Source organism: Puma concolor, chromosome C1, assembly GCF_028749965.1.
Source record: "Puma concolor isolate L17-30 chromosome C1, mPumCon1.1.hap2, whole genome shotgun sequence".
Lineage (NCBI taxonomy): Eukaryota > Metazoa > Chordata > Mammalia > Carnivora > Felidae > Puma > Puma concolor.
This window is the reverse complement of record NC_141674.1, coordinates 107697463-107722683: the sequence shown is the minus strand read 5'-3', so window position 1 is coordinate 107722683 and position 25221 is coordinate 107697463. Positions and strand designations below refer to the sequence as shown.

The 25221-nt window shown below is 45.6% G+C and overlaps 1 protein-coding gene across 1 annotated transcript; it reads right to left on the bottom strand.

Annotated features, from left to right (window-relative positions):
• Nucleotides 1-8081: 8081 nt before the first annotated feature.
• Nucleotides 8082-8643, bottom strand: LOC147578363 (late cornified envelope protein 3A-like). The gene has a single exon (XM_086715265.1). It carries the CDS (start codon nt 8638-8640, stop codon nt 8350-8352), a length of 291 nt encoding a protein of 96 aa, XP_086571391.1. The 5' UTR covers nt 8641-8643; the 3' UTR covers nt 8082-8349.
• Nucleotides 8644-25221: the final 16578 nt, after the last annotated feature.

The following is a 25221-nucleotide window of genomic DNA, read 5'->3' as shown; positions in this document are numbered from 1 at the left end:
GAGGCTTTGGTAATGAGTCATACGTGTGTTGCTCATCCATCTATCGGGAGGCTGTTTCAGGACCCCTTCAATGGCATGTGGGGTCGTGATCCAGATCTCCTGTCCTAGGGTCAGCTTGTCTGCATCCTTGACTAGGAGTGCTGTCGCCGCAATAATTCTTAGGCATGGCGGCCAGCCGGCAGCCACTGGGTCTAGTTTCTTAGACAGGTAAGCCACTGGGCGGTTCCAGGGGCCTAAGGCTTGAGTTAGAACCCCTTTTGCTATCCCTTATGTTCGTCTACAAAGAGGTGGAAGGGCTTCGTAATGTCTGGTAGGCCCAGGGCTGGGGCACTTAGGAGGGCCTTTTTTAACTGATTAAAGGCAGTTTCTTCTTTTTCAGCCCATTTAAATGTTTTCCCCTCTTTGGTAGCTTCATATAGGGGCCTGGCGATCTCAGCAAAACCTGGAACCCAGAGGCGGCAGTAGCCGGCTGATCCTAAGAATTCCCTTACTTCTCTTTGGGAGGTGGGAGTAGGGATCTTTAGGACAGTTTCTTTTCTGGCATCTGATAACCGCCGCTGTCCACCCTCCAGGATATATCCCAGGTAACTTACCCTCTCCCTGCATATCTGAGCCTTCTTCGTGGATGCCCGGTAGTCTAAGGCCCCCAGGGTAGCCAGCAGGTCCTGGGTCCCTCGCTCACAGTCTTTGGCCCTGTCGGCAGCAATCAGGATGTCATACATACTGTAGAAGGGTGAGGCCAGGGTGCTCCCTTCTGTACTGACCCAGGTCCTCGTGTAGTGCCTCGTCGAAGATGGTGGGTGAATTTTTGAATCGCTGAGGTAGCCATGTCCAGGTGAGTTGCCCACTGTAGCCCTCCTCCAGATCATGCCACTCGAAGGCGAACAAGGGTTGGCTCTGGGGTGCCAGCGGCAGACTGAAGAATCTTTAAATCTAGTACAGTATACCAGACCCTGGAGGGCGCCAAGGAGCTCAAGAGAGTATATGGGTTGGGAACAGTTGGGTGTATGTCCGCGACCCTCTTATTTACTTCCCGGGGGTCTTGTACCAGTTGGTAGTCATTTGTGTGAGGCTTTTTGACCAGCAGTAGGGGGGTGTTCCAGGCAGACTGGCAAAGAACTAGTACCCCTAGGCTTCGTAGTCTCTGGATGTGTGGCTGGATCCCCTTCCGGGCCTCCTGAGACATGGGGTATTGTTTGATACTTACCGGACTCTCTCCTGGCTTGAGCTCTACCAGGACTGGGGTCCTGTGAGCGGCTAGTCCCAACCCCCCCCCCCGTCTCTGCCCAAACCGAGGGGAATTCTTGTAGCCATCTGTCTATATTATCCTCTCTCGGGAGCGCCTCCTGGTGGAGGAGGTATTCATCCTCCAGTTTCATGGTCAGGACCTAGATGGGGTGGCCCTTGCCATTGGTGACCTGAGGCCCGCCCTTGTCTGAAAGTTATCTGAGCTCCAATCTTGGTCAGTAAGTCCTGTCCGAACAGCGGGTAGGGGCATTCTAGTATTACCATAAAGGAGTGGGATACCCGGCCCATTCCCAAATCTACTGTTCTTCGGGTAGTCCATGAATACTGGCTCATACCAGTTGCCCCTTGTACCCAGGACTTCTTGCTGGCTAGTTTTCCTTGTGGGGTGCGGAGGACCGAATGTTGTGCTCCGGTGTCGACAAGGAAGTCAACAGGGGTCCCCTCCACTTTAAGAGTTACCCTGGGTTCGGGGAGAGGGTCCGAACCCCGACTCCCCTAATCACTTAGTTCATCTAGCTCTAGGACTTTTACTCGATCAGTCTTGCTTCCCTTCCCGCCGGCCCTTTATGGACAATCTCGGGCTTAATGCCCTATCTCCTTGCAGTATGTGCACTGATCCTTCTGCAGCCTCTGCTTCCCCCCCTTGGTGGTGCTTTTACCTTTTCTTGCGTCGTCTGCCAGCTGCCGGAGACGGCGGTCTCATTCCTTGGGGAAGTCAGCAGTGGTAGCTAGTAGTATTCTGGCCAGGTCTTGAGTCTGCTTACTGCTGGCAGCCGCCATAGCGCGAGCCTGCTTGTCCTCAGGAGGCTCCCGGTTATTATATACCTTTTCGGCTACCACCAGTAAGTCCTGCAGACTTTTTTCTCCTAGTCTATCTATTTTCTGTAATTTTCTCCTAATGTCTATGGCCGATTGGTTTACAAAGGCCATGATAACAGCTGCCTTGCTTTCCGGAGCCTCTGGATCCATGGGGGTATAGGTACGGAATGCCTCCATGATCCGTTCTAAAAAGGCAGCTGGGGATTCATCTTTTCCCTGTTGTACATTTCCTACCTTGGCCAAATAGGTTGGCTTTCTAGCAGCCATTCGGAGACCCCCCATTAGAGTCTGGCGGTAGACCCGGAGCCTCTCCTTACCTTCGGCCGTGTTGAAATCCCACTGGGGCCGAGTTAAGGGGAAGGAGGCATCTATCTGAGCCTGGTTGGTGGTGGGATTCCCGTCTGTGCCCGGAACTAGTTTTCGGGCCCCATTGAGGATTCTTTCTCTTTCTTCAGTCGTGAACAGGACCTGCAAAAGCTGCTGGCAATCGTCCCACGTGGGCTGATGGGTAAAAAGAACAGAGTCTAATAAATCAATAAGCCCTGCCGGTTTCTCGGAAAACTTAGGATTCTGAGCTTTCCAATTGTAGAGGTCACTAGTGGCGAAAGGCCAATAGTGATGGGGCTGATTCCCCTCCGTGTCTGGGGGCCCGGTGGCTCGCAGGGGCAGAATAGTGGAGTTGGCGGCGGAGGCGGATTGCTCTCTCTCAGCCCTTTGTCTGGTAAAGGGCAGGCTTCCCACTGGAGCGTTTCCACCTCCCGCTCTCGGAACAGCATCTGCCTCCCCCCGGGTGTGGGGGGGGGGAGGATGGTGTTCTTCCGGCATCCTAGAGGGGTTATACGGGGGAAGAAAAATTAATTCTTCTTCAGTACCCCCCTGTAAGACAGGGTAGAGGGATGCTGAAGGCTGGATAAGACTTTTCTTCTTCTTTGTCCCCTGCAAAGCAAGAATGGGTTTTGGCTCCGGAGGGAGCGGGGCTAGGAAGGGCTTAAGCCAAGAGGGTGGGTAGAGGGGTAGTCTGAGTCTGTCCCATAATGTCCGTCCAGTAAGTCCACAGAACAAAACAGAGAAACACAAAAATGACAAACAGAGGGCCCCTAGAAAGTCTTCCAACTCCATGGAAGCAAAACTGCAAGCTAGCTTAGACCTTTGAGGGGATTCCATGTCCCTCCAAAACCAATGAGGGGATTCCACGTCCCTCCAGAAGGGAGGATCGGAACGTCTTCCGAAACTCCCGGCCCGTGGTCCTCCTGTGCGTCCACTTAGACTGTGTCGGGCACTACCAGAATTCCAGAAATGAGCTCACACAGAAAAGACAGAACAAACAGACAGACACTAACCATGGCCAGTCAGGCTCTCCGGGTCGGGGGGTCCCTCGGGGGTCTTGGGGATCCCGGGCCGAGCCCCCAAATGTTATGCCCAGAATTCGTGATCCCCAAATACCGCCAGGGAGTCGAGTCCAATGTAAAAGCAAAAGAGCCTTTATTCGAGCTAGCTCGAGCTCAATCCCCTACCTGCACCGACGCAGCAGTGAGATACCAGGGAGAGAGAGCGAGTTTCAAAAGCACAAAGGTTTTATTGGGGTCTAGGGGCAGTTGGTGAGGTAATGGGTGTGGCCTCAGCCAATTGGCTGGGGAAGGGTCGTGGCCTCGGCCGATTGGCTGGGGAAGGGTCGGAGTCCTGTTACGCAGGTCACTGGGCATGTTTTGATCAGGAAGTTTGAACGGGTGAGCGAGAGGTTACTCAAGGGGAGGAGGTGTGGTCAAGGTGAAGGACACAGAACAAGATGGAGTCCGCCGGCGTAGGCCCGCCCTTTCACACAGCACTGGTGCAGGCATGGTTTTTCACTGGGACTTTGGAAGGAGTGAAGGAGAGAAATCCAAAAAGGCATAAGGGCAGAGGCCTATGTATGCACTAGTAGGCTCCCCATCATAGTGAATAATTCATCCCTTGTTCTTACTTGACAATTGCCTGTGGTATGGAAGCAACAAGTCACCACATGAACTTTTTTCCACCAGCAAAGCCAGTATGTTTAAGCCTCGATATTTTTCCCAAGTTGAGGTCCTTCATTGTGTTAACCAAACGTACATCCCTGCCTCCCCAGTCCAAGAGTATGGGAAGCCAGCTAGACAGAGGGCTACTTGTGCCTTATTCTACTGTATTGCCAACAAATAAGGGTACTGTCTTTCTTGTTCTCCTTTATGTCTCAGGACCTACAGTGGTTTCTGCACATAGGAAATAAATATTTTCTGAATCAATGAATTATTGACTATTGAGTCCTGGACTGGGTGTTGGGGGCAGTCTTCTGATGAAAACTGGGCATCTCTCTACCCATTGAGCTCTCAGCTGTTGGGGTCCTCTCTTAGGGGCAGCATTGTAAACTGCATAACTTCTGGCTTTTTTTGTCCTGGTGTTGCAAGTCCAAACCTTATGGGTTTGTCCAACTCCTGTTTCTTCCCCCTCCTGAGTGGACTTATTGACTGCAGGAGTTCTTGGACACTTTGGCATTGAGAGCTTGAAACCAACGGGTACTTCTGAGGCTCCAACTATCATTCTACAGTACTTAGTGGATGTCAGGCTTTATTTTTTCAAAGGCTGAATCCTATTTTTCTGGTAGTTGGTGTGCTATTAGGAATGTGGGCCAAGCTCCCAGCCACTTCTGTACAAGTGCGATAGTTCTGCCCAGATCTGTGTATTTTGTGATTTTGAGTCCACCAACCTCCCATCCTATGACTCTGATCTCTCAATCAAGCCTATTCACCCTAAACAGTTTTTTGGCATTTGTTACATTTATATTTTTAATTTACATCCAAGTTAGTTAGTATATAGTGCAACAATGAATTCAGGAGTAGATTCCTTAATGTCCCTTACCCATCCCCCCTCCCACAACCCCTCCAGCAACCCTCTGTTTGTTCTCTGTATTTAAGAGTCTTTTATGTTTTGTTCCCCTTCCTGTTTTTATATTGTTTTTGCTTCCTTCCCTTATGTTCATCTGTTTTGTATCTTAAAGTCCTCATATGAGTGAAGTCATATGATATTTGTCTTTCTCTGACTGACTAATTTCGCTTAGCATAATACCCTCTAGTTCCATCCACGTAGCTGCAAATGGCAAGATTTCATTCTTTTTGATTGCTAAGTAATACTCCATTGTATATGAGTATATACTCCACATTGTATATGAGTGTGTTTACTCCACATCTTCTTTATCCATTCATCCATTGATGGACATTTGGGCTCTTTCCATACTTTGACTATTGTTGATAGTCTGCTATAAACATTGGGGTGCATGTGTCTCTTCGAAACAACATACCTGTATCCCTTGGATAAATACATAGTAGTGCAATTGCTGGGTCCTAGGGTATTTCTATTTTTAATTTTTTGAGGAACTTCCATACTGTTTTCCAGAGTGGCTGCACCAATTTGCATTCCAACCAGCATTGCAAAAGAGATCCTCTTTCTCTGCATCTTTGCCAACATCTGTTGTTGCCTGAGTTGTTAACGTTAGCCATTCTGACAGGTGTGAGGTGGTATCCATTGTGGTTTTGATTTGTGTTTCCCTGATGATGAATGATGAACATTTATTCATGTGTTGGTTGGCCATCTGGATGTCTTCTTTGGAGAAGTGTCTATTCATGTCTTTTGCCCATTTCTTCACTGGATTATTTGTTTTTTCGGTGTTGAGTTTGATAAGTTCTTTATAAATTTTGGATACTAACCCTTAACCTGATATGTCGTTTACAAATATCTTCTCCCATTCCATCAGTTGCCTTTTAGTTTTGCTGATTGTTTCCTTTGCTGTGCAGAAGACTTTTATTTTGATGAGGTCCCAATAGTTCATTTTTGCTTTTGTTTCCCTTGCCTCCGGAGATGTGTTGAGTAAGAAGTTGATGCGGCCAGTTGAAGAGGTTTTTGCCTGCTTTCTCAAGGATTTTGATGGCTTCATGTCTTAGATTTAGGTTTTTCATCCATTTTGAGTTTATTTTTGTGTATGGTATAAGAAAGTGGTCCAGGTTCATTCTTCTGCATGTCACTGTCCAGTTTTCCCAGCACCACTTGCTGAAGAGACTGTCTTTATTCCATTGGATATTCTTTCCTGCTTTGTCAAAGATTAGTTGGCCATACATTTGTGGGTCCATTTCTGGGTTCTTTATTCTGTTCCATTGACCTGAGTGTCTGTTTTTGTGCCACACCCTGTACATTTTTTGAGGCATACTTTCATCATGACACCATATTGTTTTGGTCCTATAGGGAAGCAGTACCCAGGAATTTCTAAGGTTTTGAGGGGCAAGTAGTTCATGGTGATAGATCCAGACATAGAAGCTGTGGTTCCCACCTTAGATAATTATGCTGAGCTGGAGAGTGGATCACACCTGGTCAGAGTATGTCTCAACAGCAAAATCCTTGGGAACCCTTTATTAAAATTAAATCCTGAAGACTTTAGAAACTTTGAGTCCTTGGATATTAAAGTGAAAATAAATAGCCAGTTTGATATTTTCTAAGAACAAAAAAACCTTTTTTTAAATTCAATGTACTCCCAAAGTGCTACACAGCATTACTGTTTTGCTCTCTATATCCTGCCCTGCACTATTTCTCCCAAGATTTCAATTTTGATTTCATTCAGGTTCTGTGATGTTCCCTTGGCTTTTTCCAACCATTTGTTGGCTTTATCCAACCATTTGGATAGCTTGGTTGGAATGCTTTCTACTCCAGTATTTCAACAGTCTAAGAGAGTGAGACTAATCTCTAAGCAGGTGATCTCAACATAAGGGCAATTGAATTTCATATTAAAGTTCCAATAATGGAAGAGTTAATTTTTTTTTAAGTTTTACTGAAATTATAACACATGGCTGGGCTTTTGCTCTGCAGATCTAAAAAAATAATAATAATAAAACAAAAATAAAAACCAAACACAAACAAGCCAACATAAATGCTAAGTGAAAAAAGTCATTGTTTCAAAGATCCCATGAAAAGTCTCTGGTGAAGACCAAATGGCAAGGCGATCCAGAGCATGACCTCTGCAGCCCATCAGCTACACCACCTACTGGCTGTGTGCCCTCCATCCTGGTAAAAAACTGGATTCTTAGTTTCCCCATTTATAATCTGGCTCTTAAGAGCACCTACCTTATGGGTTGTTTAGAAAACTAAATAAGCTCATGTAAGTCAGTTAGGGGTTCCAAGCATATGACAAGCAACAGTAACTTTCTCATCTAAGTCCCAGAATCACTTCTCACAACTCCTTACCCTTTTTCCTGTCTCCTAATCCACACTTTCACATTATCACACCTCCTAAGGTTTCATCTCCACCTCTCTCAAAACCATAACTTCTTAGATTCTTTCTAATTCTCTCTAATTCTCTCTCCCTCCTCTGTCATGTCAGCTTTCTCTGGGATGTTTACTGACCAGATGGAGTTGGCTGTCCTGATGCCATTCCTTCCTCTCCCTAGCTCTTTAACCTACCCTGATGATTTTCAACCTTGGCATTTTGACCCAGATAGTTCCCTGTGATGGGGTTGGGGACATTGTGAGGTGCTTCTGTGGCATGTGTAGCTGTAGCCTTGGCCTCCCCCACTGAATGCCAGTAGTCTGAGACGCTGCCACCTCGATATCTAGAAACAACCAAAGCTGTCTCTCAATACTGACAAATGTCCCTAGAAGGAACAGATTCCCCCACATTGACAACTGCCTATCTGCCTATTTTCTGGTAACTGCCTACTATGCATTCTGTTTTTTAATGGGGAGGCTAGAGACAGCACAGGAGTCAGGGAGCCCAATGTGAGGGGAACACCCATCCACCTCACCTTTTACTACTAATGGTTACAGGCTCAGTTGGACCCTCCTCTCATCCACTCCACCACACGGCAGAATAAAAGACCCACAGCCTTCCATTTTCTCTAGTCTAGAGCTATGATTCACCACCCTCTGTACGGCAGCACTGGGCCTGAGGAGCAGACAGAGGGTGTACATCAGGTCACCTGGGGAGGGGCAGAGTGGAATAACAAAGGAACCGCCCAGGGTAACAGGAACAGAACATTTATTTTTTCATGACAACAGGCACAGGCACTGACAATCACTGACAGGTGCAGCAGGAAGGGGCTGTGCCATCCTGGACCAAGCAAGGAGAGCTGGGACCCTCCCCAGGGACAACCCCAGCTCAGCCTCGGCAAGAGAGAATGGGGGGTGCAGGAAAGGCTGTGTCCTCGTGGGATGGGAAGGATGGCTTTTTCTAGCCTTTTGGATTCCCATTTCCTCTAGGAGCTCTTGTCTCAGCATCAGGATCCCAAGTCAGCAACCACCCACAGAGCCATGGCCACACCCAGAGCCCCCGGACTGCAGTGCACTGCCACCATCACAGGAGCTGGAGCTGTGGCGCCGGCATCCATGGGATCCGTGGTGTCTGAGGTGGCCTAGGCAGCAGTCACTCCCGGAGCTGGGGCCACAGCTGCCCCTGGAGCCTGGAGCACAGCTGGAGGAGGCTGGGGGCAAGCACTGTGCTGGGCTCTTCGGGGGGCACTTGGGCGATGGGGGGCACTTGGAAGGAGGCTGGCACTGCTGCTGGCTCTGCTGGCAGGACATCGCGGCAGGGGTTGATCTGGAACAAATAAAAGAAACATTTTTTTTATGTGAACACAGAAGCTTCAGACAAAAGTCCCTTCCCTCTGGGTTTTGTCAAACACTTGTCCCCATGACCAAGCTGCTTCCTAAGCCAAGCTGTGTGGGACGGACATGGGGACACGGAGTGGACACGCACACTTAGACACCAGATGGGTCTGTGTGCACCCCTGACCACCTACTCAGAACAAGAATGGAAGGAATCCTGAAGACCTGAGGCTTTGAGGGTTCACAGCCCCCTGACAGGTGCCTCAGTGGCTCTTTCCTCACCACCACCCCCTCCCCCACTGCTGCCCCTGTCTGGGTCCCCTCCTGCTGGTTCTGATCACATCTGGGCTTGTCTTCCCAAAGCTCCCAGCTGAGGGGACACTCACCAGATACAGAGGAGGCAGGATGAGGCTGTTCCTGAGGATGCTGCGGATGAGGAGCCCAAGGTAGGAGCACTTTTATCCTGTGGCTGGGTTTGTCATGCAGGCCGGAGCCCTCTGCTGCTTTCACAACCAGGGGAGGGGACAGCCTGGCATGTTGGACTAGGCTTTCAGCCTTTTTCCTGGGCACTTGCACAATGTCCAATTAACTAGTTTCAACCAGGAAGCTTGATGACTGCCCACATACATCCCCCTGGGAACTGCTGGGAACCTAACACTAGTCTTTCCCGCATTCTTTCCTGAACCCCTTCCTTCCTCCCTCCCTTCCTTCCTTCCTTCCTTCTACTCACATTACTTAGTTCAGATTCTGTCTCATGTACCCTCCTGGGAACATTCTTATGAAAGAATTTTCTTCTTGTATTCAGAAGTCTACCAAGACATACATAGATAGATGAAAAATTCATAACACAAATTCCAAGTAATAAAATGTAATTTAATCTGCTCAGTGTCTCCAGGCTGCCCCTGTGACCATGACCTTCTCAAGTAATCCACTACTACCTCTTGAGCCCTTGGCTTTGAGATATGGGCAAGGGTGGGGGACTGGTGTTACAGCCTTCCCTGGGGAGCCCTCAGAAGACCTCATGGTACCCAGGGGGCAGCAGAGAATTTCACAAATGAAAGGAGCAGAGCCAAGTTAGGTGTTGATGCACAAATAAATAAATTGTTCAGAACCGAAAATGTTTACTTTCTTTTAGTGAAGTCATCTAAACTCAAAACTTCTCACGTATTTGAAACTATTAGTCAAGGAAAGGTAATTAGGACTACACAAACTGTAATTATATATGATGCAAATAATTCTTACTATTAAAAAGATATTATATCACGGATTTATATTTTCTACTGAGAAAAATGTTCATGGCCTTTTGTGAACTGGTAAAAAGCAGTACACACAGTTAATTAAATGGTATTTCCAATGCAGTCTTTTGTATAGGGGATGTGTCTTATTTAAACCTATAGGACTGGTTTCTTGCCTTTAGAGGATTTCATTTTCCTCACTTCACTGTAAAACTTACCCACACTGAAGCAGGATCCCAGGAGTTGTTTCAACTCCCCACAGAGGAAGAACTGGCAAGGGGCCTTTGGAGTGTTAACTCAGGGTGGGGTGGGGGTGAGGGTGGGGTGGAATTGCACCCTCCTGACATTCTCTTGTATTCTGGAGAGGCTCTGGACCCCCTGAGGCCAGGCTTTCAGCCTCATCCTCAATTCTGCTCAGAGGCCACTTCCCTCACTCCATGGGAACACGCAACTAGATACTGGATTGGAAAGAGCAAAATATGAGGGTGAAAAGAGGCATCATTTTCGTGGGGTCTCCAGTGAGGTTGCACAGAGAGGGGATAGAAAGTCATTTCCATTTTCATCAGCTTTGCTGGGCAGGTGACCCTTAGATAATGCCACAAAAATAAGGCTACTCTCCCTCCTGGCGCACCTGGGGTGTCCTAGCTACAACTGGTGTCCTAGTGTAACTACTCAGTGGAGTCCTGGTTTGGCCAATAATATCAAAAGATTGGCCTAATGGAAGCGATGCTAACATCACACTTGGATCCTCCTGAATATGCAGCCTACCTTGGGGTGTGGCCAGGAGAGGGACATCACCCACTGTGTTTTTTCTCACCGACCTGATACTCCTAGTGCTAGCCCTCACCGCTTTATCTCATTCAGTCATGAATTCCCCAGTTCCTACGTTTGATATACCTTGAATGAGCATGAGCTGTGGGTCAGGCACTGTGTGCCACACGGGGCATGCAGACAGAGGAGCGAGAACAGCCTGTCCTCACAGGATGGGCAATCCAGCAGAGAGGAGGAAGACAGATGGTGAATTACAGCTGTAGTGTCCATTAAGGAGAAATTGCAGGTGCTGGGGGCATGTAAAGGGAAGGCCTAATCTAGTCCGGGGGTTCAGATCTCTGCAAAAAATGGATAGTTTAGCTTCGGCCAGGGGTTCAACAGAAGCAAGTACAAAGGCTCTTTTTGGTCTACATGGTTTTAATCTTGAGTCATTAGGCAATAAGGGTTGGAGGGTCACATCTGTCTTCATGGTAGAGTAAGTTGCAAAGTTTCTGAGTGCCTCTGAGCAGGGAGATTTTCCCCTCTTCCCTGGAAATGCAAGTGGACTTCTATGTGGCTTCCTCTGGGCCCATCCCTGGTTTTCCTTGTCTTAGGGAAGAGGCTGTTTTAGTCCTGGAGTTGCTGCTCACTGATCTGAGGTCCACGTCAATGAGGAAGAGGAACTCCCTCTTCACAAGCCCTCACATGTCTCCCAGAGCAGCTGTTCCACAGGCCTGCAGAGCAAGTAATGTCCTTAATGGCACAAGCACAGCAATGAGGCCACCACCAGGTGGCTCCTTCCTGGCCCAGAGGATAGTTCCCTGAGGGTCAGTGCTGACAGCAGCCCATCCCCAAGAGCCCAGCACCCTGGGGCATGGAGCTATCAGAAGGAACCCTGCTTATTTCTGCTGCATTGTCTCTTAACTGCACTCAGAAGAGGTAAACCTTGGTTCATCAAGAATAAGAAATGAAGCAAACACAAAACTCTTCTCCCTCATCTCAAGGACAGGACCACGAAAGGACAGAACTGTGTGAAGCCTCTTCCCAGGACAAATGGCTCAGAATCTCTCAGAAAAATGGGGTGAGGCAGTGTGAAATACTACCACCTAATCTTCTAATTTGAGGATATTTGATCCTGGCTTATTCACGTACCAACTTAGATGGGGTCTAGCATTTATGGCATGAAAAGTATCTCCTCACAACCACTGAACACATTCCATATGGATCCAGGCTCTAACATGATGCCAGTTTGTGACTTTTCTTGGTATGAGAATTTCAACGCAAGCCCCAACCCTGAAACCATAGCACCTCAATACTCGCAACTCCTAAAGAGATCCTGAAAGAGTCCCAGATGTCTTCCACATGTATTAAGACATTATAGAGGAGGCCTTGCCATTAACACCATCATGTGGAAGTAGAAAGCTAAGAATTTTATGGAAAATGTCAGAATAGAGGATGCTTTTCCTAGCAGAAGAGTGGGGAGGGTTGGCTCCTTAACTCCTCTGGGCAGGGTGGACTTTGAGGATGTGGGCAGGGTCAGGACAGGAGGAGCCAGGTGCACCGTGTGGTAATGAGAGCTGTGTGGTGACATAGGTGCCTCTATGACCATGTGACACATCCCTTTGGAGGTTCCAAGAAATTACATGGAGCCCCTTAATGACTATTTAGACAGCAGGTTATTTCCAGCTACTGTGATTTGAGCAAATATATTTATTGTGATCTCATCTTGAACTCACAGGCTGAAAAAAGCTTATGTTTAGGTTGCACATTACATGAGCCATTCATAACTTGTAAAATTATGCCTCTTTTGTAAATGTAAAAAATTTTAGATGAGCCAGAAATTTTACAGTCTTGGAATAGTTGAGATACTACTACATTCACATCAGACTAAAGAGAAAATAAAAACATATAATCATCTCAATAGATGCATAAAAACATTTGAAAATATCCATTACCAATTCATGATTAAAAAGAAAACTCTCAGAAAGGGGAACCTGGGTGGCTCAGTTGGTTAATCATCTGACTCTGGATTTTGGCTCAGGTCAGGTCTCATGGTTCATGAGCTCGAGCCCCGAGTAGGGCTCTGCACTGGAAGTGCAGAGCCTGCTTGTGATTCTCTGTCTCTCCCTCTCTGACCCTCCCCTGCTCATGCTCTCAGTCTCTCAAAATTAATAAATAAGCTTTAAAAAAAGCCTTCAGAAAGCAAATAAACCTAATAAAGAGCTCCTCAACCTAATAAAGGAGCATCCTCAACCTAATGAAGAACTCTACCCCTAATACAATACTTAAAAGAATGAATGCTTTCCTCCTAAGATCAGGAGTAAGGCAAGGGTAGAAAGTTATGGAAAAGAACACACGTCCAAAAGTAGACCCAGAATACATGATTAATTAATTTTGAGCAAAGGTACTGTCAATGAAAAATGAACAAACCTTTTTGTTAATAGCGCTTTATTTTATTTCATTTTTAAAGTAGGCTGCATGTCCAACATAGGGCTTGAACTCATGACCCTGAGATCAAGAGCCCCACACTCTACCAACTGAGTCAGCCAGGTACCCCTAAACAAACCTTTTAGAATTTCTTTTAAAAAAGGAAGAGTTTTATTCAGGTCTAGGTGAGAACAGCTGACCAGGATACACAATCTTCACAAAGAAGAGAGTGCTCCTGAGAAGTGTTTAACGAGGGGTTACATATGTTTTTTGTTACATCAAGAGTTACTAACCATCATGATGAAGGAAATTTCAGAAAGTTACAAACTTTATCTTAAGCTTTTAGTATGTGCAAGATTGCAGGCTTTGGAGGCATGGGAATTGAATTTAAAGAGACTTTTACTCTTTAGTTTGAAATGCGTGCTTTAAGGTTATTTGTTAAAAAAGCAGATGCACAACGTGTGCTCGGGGCAGAAACAGAGCCCATGCTCTGAAGTTTGGTGAAGTCATTCTGACCTTGGTAAAGGTATAGCTTCCCAGGGAGCTGAGGATCAGGGCCCACAAACATTAAAAGTTGAAAATTTCTGGGGTGCCTGGGTGACTCAGTCGGTTAAGCGTCCAACTTCATCTCAGGTCATGATCTCACGGTTCATGTGTTTGAGCCCCACGTCGGTTCTGTGCTGACATCTCAGAGCCTGGAGCCTGCTTCGGATTCTGTGTCTCCCTCTCTCTCTGTCCCTCCCCCACTCATGCTCTGTCTCTCTCTTTCTCTCAAAAATAAAGAAACATTAAAAAAACAAAAAATAAAACTTAGAAATTTCTTTTATCAGTACAAAGGCATCTGAATGGAAGGACAGTCATTCCAACGAATGGTGCTGAAACAGTTGGACAACCATATTAAAAAAATAAATTATATCTCATATTATATGTAAAAAATTATTATATATAAAAATTAACTCCACATTAATAATGGATCAAAGGGTAAAACAAAACATTATAAAACTTCTGGGGTAAAGCATAAGAAAAAATCTTTGTGACTTGAGTTACACAAAAAAATTTTTAGAAATGGCAATAAAAGGGTGATTCAAAAGAAAACCTTCATAAACTCAACATTGTCAAAATTTTAAAACCCTGCTTTTCATCCTTTTTATGGGTGAGTAATATTCCACTACATATATATATATATATATATATATATATATATATATGTGTGTGTGTGTATATGTATGCATATATATAATACCACAACTTCCTTATCTATTCATCAATCCATGGACACTTGAGCTCTTTCCATAATTTGGCTATTGTTGATAATGCTGCTATAAACCTGTATGGAAATGTTCAGTAGTTATTGAAGCTAATATTACAATGTATGTTAACTAACTGAAATTTTAATAAAAATTAGAAAAGGAAGGGCCTTAGAAATAATGCTGTCTTTAGATGACAAAATAAACAATCAAACAAAAAACAAAGCAAACAAAAAAATTGCTTTTCAAAAGACACTGTTAAGAAAAGGTAAAGAAAATTCACAGACTTGGAAAAAACATTTGTAAAATACATATGCAGTGAAGGACTTATGGCTAGAATATATGTTAAAATGCTCCAAAAATAGGGACTCCTGACTCAGTCAGTGGAGCATCTGACTCTTGATTTCAGCTCAAGTCATGATCTCAGACTCATGGGATCAAGTCCCACCCACATCAGGCTCTGTGCTGAGCATGAAGCCTGCTTAAGATTCTCCTTCTTTCTCTCCCTCTGTCTCTCTACCCCACTTGTGCTCTCTTTCTCTCTCTAAAATATAAATAAATACATACATACATACATAAAATGCTCAAAAAAAATAATAAGAAAATAGACAACCTGGTTAAAAAATGGGTGAAAGATTTGAACAGACATTCCAACAAAGAAGATATATGGATGGCAAATAAATACATGAAAAGACCCTTAACATTATTAGTCATTAGGGAAATAAATATTAAGAGCAAAATGAGATACCACTCTACATACATTAGAATGGCTAAAATAAAAAAAATAAATAACTGATAATACCAAGTACTATCAGATATGTGGAGCACTTAGTTCACTTAATCATTGCCGGTAGGAATACAAAATTGTACAACCACTTTGGAAAATAGTTTGCCAGTTTCTTAAAAAATGAAACATACCCTTATAATTTGCCCCAGAAACTCTATTCTTAGATATTTAACCATGAGAAATAAATTTTATATTTACAGAAAAACTTGTAAGTCAGTATTTATGGTGACTTTATTAAGAATTTCCCTGAACTGGTAGCAACCCCAGTGTCCTTCAACTGGAAAATAGATTAAAAAATAATCTGTACATTTGGGGCAGCCGGGTGGCTCAGTTAAGCATCTGGCTTTGGCTCAGCTCATGATTTCATGGTTCATGAGTTTGAGCCCCATGTTGGGCTCTGTGCTGACAGCTCAGAGCCTGGAGCCTGCTTCAGATTCTGTGTTTCCCTCTCTCTCTGCCCCTCCCCTGTGCATTCTCTCTCTCTCTCTCTCTCTCTCTCTCTCTCTCTCTCTCTGTCTCTCTCAAAAATAAATAAACATTAAGAACATAATACTAAGATACATTTACACAATATAAAGCTACTTAACAAAGAAAAAGGAATGAAGTACTATTACATAAAACAATACAGATGAATTTCAAATGCACTATTCTAGGTGAAAGAAGCTAGACTTTAAATGCTACATATCATGTAATTGCAATTACACAGCATTGTGAAAAAGGCAAAACTATAAGGACTGAAAGCAGATCAGTGGTTGCCAAGGACTGCATGGAGGAGGGGTTCACTATATAGGGTCACGAGGGAATGTTTTGGGGTGATGGAACTTTTCGTTGCTTTTTTACATGGCTGTGTTAGTCAAAGCTCACAGAATTGTGTACCTAAATGGATGATTTTTTTCTCTGTGTAAAATAAATACCTCAAAAAATCTGACTTAAAAATAGAGAAAAAAATTTTAATATTTTTGAGGAATACATGTAAATATGATAAAAATACGCCAGAAGGGAAGCAAAGAATAGTAAATACAAGACTCAGAATGGTGATTACGTCCTCATTTTCATGTGGGGGGTGGATTTTGGCATTTTTGCTATTTAAATGATGATAGGATAGATAGATGATTGATAGATAGATAGACAAATTCATTAAGAGAAACTTGCATGGACTGATGATGAACATATATTACAAACCAAGATGTCAATCCATATCTGTGCACCTGAGATCTGATAATAACAGAGCTGAGTGAAACTCCAGAAGTAAATATCTTCCCAGAATACTGCTTTTGGGCTTACTCATCTCATCTTCCTCTTTCACAGCATCAGTCATTAATTGCCATGGAAAAGGGCTGATCCTTGTTTGTTTCTTTGTTTATTCTGTTATTACTAATATGTCTGTCTTGGGAAGATTATCCTGGAGCTGGACCTCAGATTAAGTACTTCCTGCTCCAGAGTTAACACACAGGTTATGAGGTCATAAAATCCTCTCATAAAACCAGGTGAGTGTCTTCTCCGTGTGTGACCCCAGGTTCCTTACAATGTCAGGGCTGCTAAGACATCCTCATACTGCAGCTCAATGCAGCCTCCCCAGGCTCTGGGCTGTGGGCTCAAGTGTTCTGTGAGTTTGGACTGAGGACTCTGTTCTGAGAAGGAAAGTGTGGACCCTGAGGTGGGCAGTTTCCAGATTAAGTAGCTCATCTGGAGAAAGGAAAGGAGGGATATCTGAGGATATGGAAACAAGGCACTAAGGCAGGGATTCAGGCATGGGACTGGAAAGAAGCCATCTTCAAGTCCATTCTTGAGGAACAGAAGCACTTTGCTGACAAGTTTTAGAGTGGCTTGGGTCACATTGATTGGGGACACCTGTTACACCAAAAGTGCAGCCCCATAGCAACTCAATTTCCACATCGCTGGGATTAAGCATAGCCTCTGTGCAAATTTCTAGAGAACCACACGACATGGAAAATACTAATTCCCTCTGCAGCGGGTCTGGAACCCTGAGACAGTTCCACTTCAGTTTACCCTGTAACACCTACATTTAGCCTTAGGGTTCAGTTATTACAAATGTAAATACTTTGTTGTTTGTTGTCCTAACTGTATGCTTGTGTGAAATCATACCCAGAGGCAAATTGGGATCTCCTTTGAAGCAGAGAGGACAGCAATTGTGCCCTGCTTTCCCCTCCCCACTGCCAGCACCCAGCTCTGTACCCCAGGACCATCCAGGCTCCCACATGGATCTTCAAAGAACTTTAGGAATCACTGATTCAGAATGAGTAAGTTGTGGATTGGAGAGAAAAAGAAAACTATAGCCTATGAATTTAGTATCTACAAATGGGTATTTAAGCTAACAACAAATCAAAATGTAATATATTACATTTGCTATAATGAAATTTAATTTAATTTAATTTAATTTAAATATGTGAATGTTGAAGTCTCAATGATAATTTTATTTTTGTTATATATCATGTAATACATTTTATTATCATATTTGAGATAAAATTTGTTGAGGAATATATGTGTAATATCACAATTAAATCAAATGGACAATAAGGGCGCCTGGGTGGTTCAGTCAATTGTGCATCTGGCTCAGGTCATGATCCCAGGGTCATGGGATTGAGCCCCATGTCGGGCTCTGCACTGAGCATGGAACCTGCTTGAGATATTCTCCCTCTCTCTCTCTCTCTCTTTCTCCCTCTCTCTCGGCTCCTCTCCCCTGCTCGGTGCTCTCTTTTTCTCTACAAATAAAATGAATCTTTAAGAAATGGAAAGATAGTATTCAGTTTACATAAAGCTTAGCCATTATGAGGTTTATGCTATCAAGCAAGGCCCACATACCACCTCCACCACCATCAACCTCACAATTACCAACCATGTTTGCAAAATGATTCATTATCATCATTTGCATAGTTTTTCCTTAGTTCCTCCAAGCACATGGGCCACTATCTTCTATCACCTTCTACAGTGTTAGAATCAATAGTATATATCCCACAGTCTGAGAGATGTGGACACATGGAACAACAATGAAGAGGTGGATCTATTCTTTACTTCTCCTCCTCTCCCTCCTGCTCCTACTTCTCATCCTCCCAATTTCCCTCTTCCCCCTTCTTCCTAATAATATCAGTTGTGAATCTTGTCCCATCAAAAGTCATTGGTCCCTTCTCCACTCTAACTTTTATGCTGTTCTCCCTACTACCATATGGGAACCAGGAGGTCCCCCTAGGAAACTTTCTCTCTTAGACATGAACTGGCTCCCAACCTCCATATCTTACCCTACCCATCACACCCTCACAGGACAATGACCTTGTTCAGCTGTCACCTCCAGAAAACATCTGAAGTCTCCATCACCCTTCTGGTGCAATGGGGGACTGACCTCCAAAACCTGGGATCTTAGGCTTGAGGTCTTAAGAAACACTTCTGTTTAGCATTTATGTTATCATATGCAATATATTTGCTTTTCCATGTGATTGTCCATGATCTGTGAGGTACTTAAGGGAAGAAACTGTATTATCTCTCTGTATCATTAGTGTTGCATGTACTAAAAAGGGACAGAGCCTATGCCAAAGCATGGAAGTGAAGGACTGAATAAGGGCACAGCAGCTGGTCCAAAGCAGACTAAAGTGGGAAGTAATTTGGTAGTCCCAGGACATGCTGGTTCTACCTTAGAAGAATTTTAGGGTCATGCCCAGGAAGACACTGGAGGCAGACAACTAGGAACCATGCCAGGCTGTCCCCTCCCCTGGTTGTAAAAGGAGCAGAGGGCTCCGGCCTGCATGACAAACCCAGCCACAGGATAAAAGTGCTCCTGCCCTGAGCTCCTCACCCACAGCATCTTCAGGAACAGCCTCATCTTGCCTCCTCTGTATCTGGTGAGTGTCCCCTCAGCTGGGAGCTTTGGGAAGACAAGCCCAGATGTGATCAGAACCAGCAGGAGGGGACCCAGACAGGGGCAGCAGTGGGGGAGGGGGTGGTGGTGAGGAAAGAGCCACTGAGGCACCTGTCAGGGGGCTGTGAACCCTCAAAGCCTCAGGTCTTCAGGATTCCTTCCATTCTTGTTCTGAGTAGGTGGTCAGGGGTGCACACAGACCCATCTGGTATCTAAGTGTGCGTGTCCACTCCGTGTCCCCATGTCCGTCCCACACAGCTTGGCTTAGGAAGCAGCTTGGTCATGGGGACAAGTGTTTGACAAAACCCAGAGGGAAGGGACTTTTGTCTGAAGCTTCTGTGTTCACATAAACAAATGTTTCTTTTATTTGTTCCAGATCAACCTCCTGCCGCGATGTCCTGCCAGCAGAGCCAGCAGCAGTGCCAGCCTCCTTCCAAGTGCCCCCCATCGCCCAAGTGCCCCCCGAAGAGCCCAGCACAGTGCTTGCCCCCAGCCCCCACCAGCTGTCCTCCAGGCTCCGGGGGCAGCTGTGACCCCAGCTCCAGGGGGTGGGGGGGCTGCTGCCTGAGCCACCGTGGGTGCCACGGATCCCATGGATGCCGGCGCCACAGTTCCAGCTCCTGTGATGGTGGCAGTGGGCTGCAGTCCGGGGGCTCCGGGTGTGGCCATGGCTCTGTGGGTGGTTGCTGACTTGGGATCCTGATGCTGAGACAAGAGCTCCTAGAGGAAATGGGAATCCAAAAGGTCAGAAAAAGCCATCCTTCCCACCCCATGAGGACGCAGCCTTTCCTGCACCCCCCATTTTCTCTTGCTCAGGCTGAGCTGGGGTTGTCCCTGGGGAGGGTCCCAGCTCTCCCTGCCTGGTCCAGGATGGCACAGCCCCTTCCCTGCTGCACCTGCCAGTGATTGTCAGCACCTGTGCCTGAGGTCATGAAAAAATAAATGTTCTGTTCCTGTTACCCTGGGTGATTCCTGTGTCATTCCACTCTGCCCCTACCCTCAGTTCTTTTGCCAACACTACCCAGCTCTGTGGACAGAATCTTCACTCTGGATCAGGAATAAGAGCAGATCAGTTCTCCGCCCCACACTTAGAAGGGAAATGGAGAGGTTTTAGGCCTGATGGAGACAGAGGATGAGGGGTGTATTTATTTGAAGCCCTGCAACTCTCAGTAAAGGGACAGATTTTTCCTGTGAAATCTGAGTGTCGATCCAATCCGGAAATTGCCATGTGTGATAAGGTACTTGGATTTATTTTGATAAACTATTTCTGTGTCCTAATTAAGAAACAAGGAATCGGGAGGCAAATGAACAAAATACGCAGAGGAAGAGCTGAATGAAAAGATGGAGGAAGGAGACAGAAGCCTCCAGAAGGAAAGTTAAACTAAGGGTCTGTGAAGTGCAGGAAGAGAGATGGAAAGGAGAGAAGTGTTTAAATTAATAAGGTCTGGAGGGAGTGATGTGGCGGGAAGTTCCATCAATGAGATGGTAGGAGTGTGTGACATTTAAACTTTAAGAACAAGAAAAAGGGAGAAAATGAGTAGTGCTGCTGGGATTATAAATGTATGTAATTTCAGGAGCAAACATTTATTAGACCCTCAGCTCCATGAATGCCTACAGTGGCAAACCTGGAGAATGCGAGCACACTGGCTGGCAGGGCCTGGGAAGCAGCCTTGGAGGCTCAGAAGTGCCCCTCACTGCCACTCTCAAGAACTGACAGCTATCCCTCTGGTTGAATCCAATCTAAGTGGAAAGGGATCAGGGTTAACCCACAGAGCTGCCTGCTGGGACACTGGAGAGATCTTGGGAAACTAGAAATGGCAAAACAAATCTTTCAAATGAAGTCCCAACGGGGAGTTCCCAGCAATGGAGGAAAGTAGATTCCCCAAACCTGAGCAGGGTGACACCACGTCCTAGCCCTGGACCCACTTATTCACTCACTGCATTTTTATTGAGCATCTATGTGCTCAGTTCTAGGCATTAGGGATACAGCAGAGAATCAGAACAAGTTTCTTCTCTCAGGCACTGACATTCAAATAGGTGTGTGGGTGACAGTCCCCGATATTACACGACGCAGAATGAAACACAGTGGCACTCTATTCAGTTGGCCATTTACCTTCTGGGACACTGAGGCTGGTCTAATAAACCTAGAGAAGACATCCAGCCTGGGCTTTGAGATAGTGGCTTTGGTGGAGACCAAAAAGGATGTGAATATCTGCTAGCTACCACATCAAAAGACAACAGCCAAGAAAGAAGAGGGCACGTGTTGTTAATATTAATGGGACCATGCTGGTGCACAAGCAGCCTCTGTCCCTGTGTCCTCCCCTCCGTCTCTCCGCAGCCCCGCTGGAAAACCATCTGCTCCGGTTCTCCTTTTCTCCCATGAATATCATTTATTTGGTCACCTAAAAAGGGACAGCTATCCTCTAGGTTTAATGTAACAGGATAACCGGACAAATCATTTTCATCAATGTTTTGTTTTTTTTTTATTTATTTATTTATTTTTTTTATTTATTTTTGGGACAGAGAGAGACAGAGCATGAACGGGGGAGGGGCAGAGAGAGAGGGAGACACAGAATCGGAAACAGGCTCCAGGCTCTGAGCCATCAGCCCAGAGCCCGACGCGGGGCTCGAACTCACGGACCGCGAGATCGTGACCTGGCTGAAGTCGGACGCTTAACCGACTGCGCCACCCAGGCGCCCCATCATCAATGTTTATAAAAAACAATAATTCTTCATAACCACTATAATTAATATTTGTGACTTAAAAGATCTTTTTCAGGGCACCTGGGTGGCTCAGTCAGTTGAGCATCTGACTTTGGCTCAGGTCATGATCTCATGGTTCATGAGTTCAAGCCCTGCATGGGGATCTGTGCAGACAGCTCAGAGCCTGGAGCCTGCTTCGGATTCTGTGTCTCCTTCTCTCTCTGCCCCTCCCCAACTTGGGCTCTGTCTCTCCTTCTCTCAAAAATAAATAAACATTTTTTAAAAAGATCTTTTCCTTTCTTAAATGTGATGTTTCAGAAGGCAATGCATCTCTAATGTTATAACAAAATTCAATGGAGAAATTCCGCATGGCTTACGTAATCGTAATTTCCCAAATTGTTCACGAGCCTCATCCTTATCACCCTCACCGTCACCATGCCCACTAAGCATGATTCATAGCTCAGCTAACCTCCCTTAGCCACCCCAGCCAACTTGAATCACTCCTTCCCCTGAACTATCCCTGGAGCTCTTAGGATAAATAGCACAGTCACAGAGATACTGATACAATGGTCCTCACATGTATCTCAATTTGCAAACTTTGTCACTGCAGCTTCTGTAAATTTCTTGTCTCTGTCTCTGATTTCATTCCTTGCATCTTTGGTCTGTTGTGCCTCTATCACCTTTCAGAGTTTTCTTTACCAGGTGCTGGCTGTTAACTGGAGAAGAAGGAATTCCAACGCAGGAATGCCTGACTCCAAATGAATGCTTAAAAAGCCCATTATCATGGCCTCCACCTTGTCTTAGATCCTCCACTGTCCCCTCAACTACACTCACTGTCAGTACCAGTGTTAGCTCTTCCTCCTCGTGAGGACTCCTGGGTTCTGTGAGTTCCTCTTGGAACTGCCATCTGGGCTGACTATGCATGGACAGAGCAAGGAACTACACCCCTGCTCCTGCTGCTTGTCCAAGTACTGCTCTTACAGGCCAGGGGCCTCATCCCACCTACAGGCCCAAATGATAGCAGGTGATGCCATCTGGACACATTCTACTGCTCAGGGTCACTGCAGACAAAGGGGTCTGACACCCAAAGGCTCTGTCCTGAGACCTGAGGACTCCCCACACACATATATGACAGCACTAACCCTTGGATCAAGCTTATTTTATTACTTGTCCATCTACCCTGCTCACACAGTGTGTTAGTTACTTAAGAACAGTGTCCAGATCTTATTCACTTCTGAATCTCCTTGGGTACAGCAGAATGCTTGGTGGGCCGCTGTATCAAGGCAACACATTCTTTTTTTTTTAATTTTTCTTAATGTTTATTTATTTTTGAGAGAGAGACAGACAGACAGACGTGCACAGGGGAGGGTCAGAGAGAGAGAGGGAGACACAGAATCTGAAGTGGGCTTCAGGCTCTGAGCTGTCAGCACAGAGCCCCACATGGGGCTCGAACTCACTTACCATGAGATCACTACTTGAGCTGAAGTCAGACACTTAACTGACTGAGCCACCCAGGCGCCCCAAGGCAACACATTCTGTGTGAATAACTGAGTGGATGGATGGATGGATAAATGGATGGATGGGAAAATAAAATGGCAAGCTTACAGGAAATGAGTCACTGGTATTTGAAGAGTCCTGTGACTTTCCTCACAGGAAAACTCCGGGCACCTATCTTGGAAGATATGGAGGATCCAAGGATGGAGATCACAAGGAGATGAATCAGCTCAACACATGTTAAAGAAGGAGGAAGGGGGGGAGAAAGGATAGAAAGAAGGAGAGCACGAGTAAGAGAAAAATAAGACATGACAGACTCACAGAAAGTTTAAAAAGCAGGAATTTAAACAATTTGGGGACTCCTGAATCCTTCCCATCAGAAAACCTCCTGCTCCCTTTCCCCTTTTCCTCCCAATCATCAGGCAAAGAAGCCCACAAGGAGTAGCACTGAGGGCTCCTCCCTTCCCTGTGATGCCTGTGCCTCGGTCAGGGCATCGGAGGATGCTGAGAACCCAGGATCCATCATTAAATGTCCCTTCTGCTCACAGCACAGGCACATGTTCTTCAGGTCCTTGGTGTGTCCATCCTCCTACACACCATAAGGATGTGCAAGAAGTTGTGAGAAAATGCAAGGCAGGTGAAAAACTGGAGTCAAGATACAAAGGAAGCATCTGGCAGGAGGTGAGGCAGAGAGATTCCAGGCTATTCTGAAAATAGCAGGTGAGTAGCACACGGCTGCTCATACCCTCTAAACCTCCATCTCAGGGGACTTGATTTTCTAAGAAGTCCTCATCAAAGGTTCTAAGCTTCTCCAGGGACCTAATCTTCTTTGATCTTCAAAGCCCATCTTCCTCTATAACTACATGGCTCCCCCTTCTGGGATAAAGGTGTGTGCCTTTGTGAGTGAATGACTCTTCCCTTCTACTCCATCCACCTGCCCTCCCTCTACCATCCTGGGCACCTAAAACCCCCTCCCTCTCTGTTCAGTGATTTCACTCACTCATCAGCACTCCCAGATCCCCAAATGAACACGCAGGGAAGGCTGGAGCCTGGAGTAATGTTCTGGAAGGGAGGAGATGAAATCCTGATCACCTGCAGGTGGCCATAGGAGTGGAGGTCTGGGACAAGGTGAAGTTTGAGGACATAAAGCTTCTCAGGATTGATATCTTATGCAGCGTTTCACAGGATCTTTGTCCCTGAAGCACTGTTTTCTTGGAGTAATGATTAAGAATACCAAGAAGGAACACTGTCCTGAATGCAGCTCAGGGAACATGGCCCAAGCCTTGGGATTATGTTACTGATGAGTTGATAGTAGAAAGGGAGAGAGACCTCAGAGAAACTTTGGGAAAGAGATCATCAGAAGGCCTTCTACTTGCTTTATAGAACAATCTAAACTCAGTGAATTCTGAGAGGAAAACAGTTTTACTTTCGTTTAGTCACTGCCTTCTACATAAAATCCCTACATCAAATGCTCCCCTCCCCAGCACAGTCCTGCCCCTCTGTTGGATGGAAAACCACAGCTGAAGAACATGATGCAGTTGTCATCTCTCTGGTATGCATCCTGGACCAGGCTGGTGGGGCAACTGCAGGGGCCAGGACAGCTCTGCATCTTCTGAACAAATTCTGGGGGGAATGAGTCTGAGACTCTCTAGTCTTTCTTTCAATGATGACTATGTATAGATCCTTTTGTTTCTGGGTCTGGCACTTTAGCCAAACTCTGACATAGCAAAAAAACCCAAATACCTTCTAAGTCTTGGATCATTCTGGAACATTCTCCATGGTCATATATAAGTGCTATATATCTCAAAATGCAAAAACATTATCTGAGGGGAGGTTAGGATTCAGAAGAGAATAGAAGGGAAAATGTCTTGGGGTGCCTGGGTGGCTCAGTCAGTTAAGCATCTGACTTTTGATTTCAGCTCAGGTCATGATCTCACAGTTCTCGAGATCGAGCCCCACATCAAGACCTGTGCTGACAGTTCTGAGCCTGCTTGGAATTCTCATTCTCTCTCTCTCTCTCTCTCTCTCTCTCTCTCTCTCTGT

Bases quoted from the DNA above. Each gene is read 5' to 3' on its own strand.
- LOC147578363 (XM_086715265.1), bottom strand. From the start codon at position 8,640: ATGTCCTGCCAGCAGAGCCAGCAGCAGTGCCAGCCTCCTTCCAAGTGC.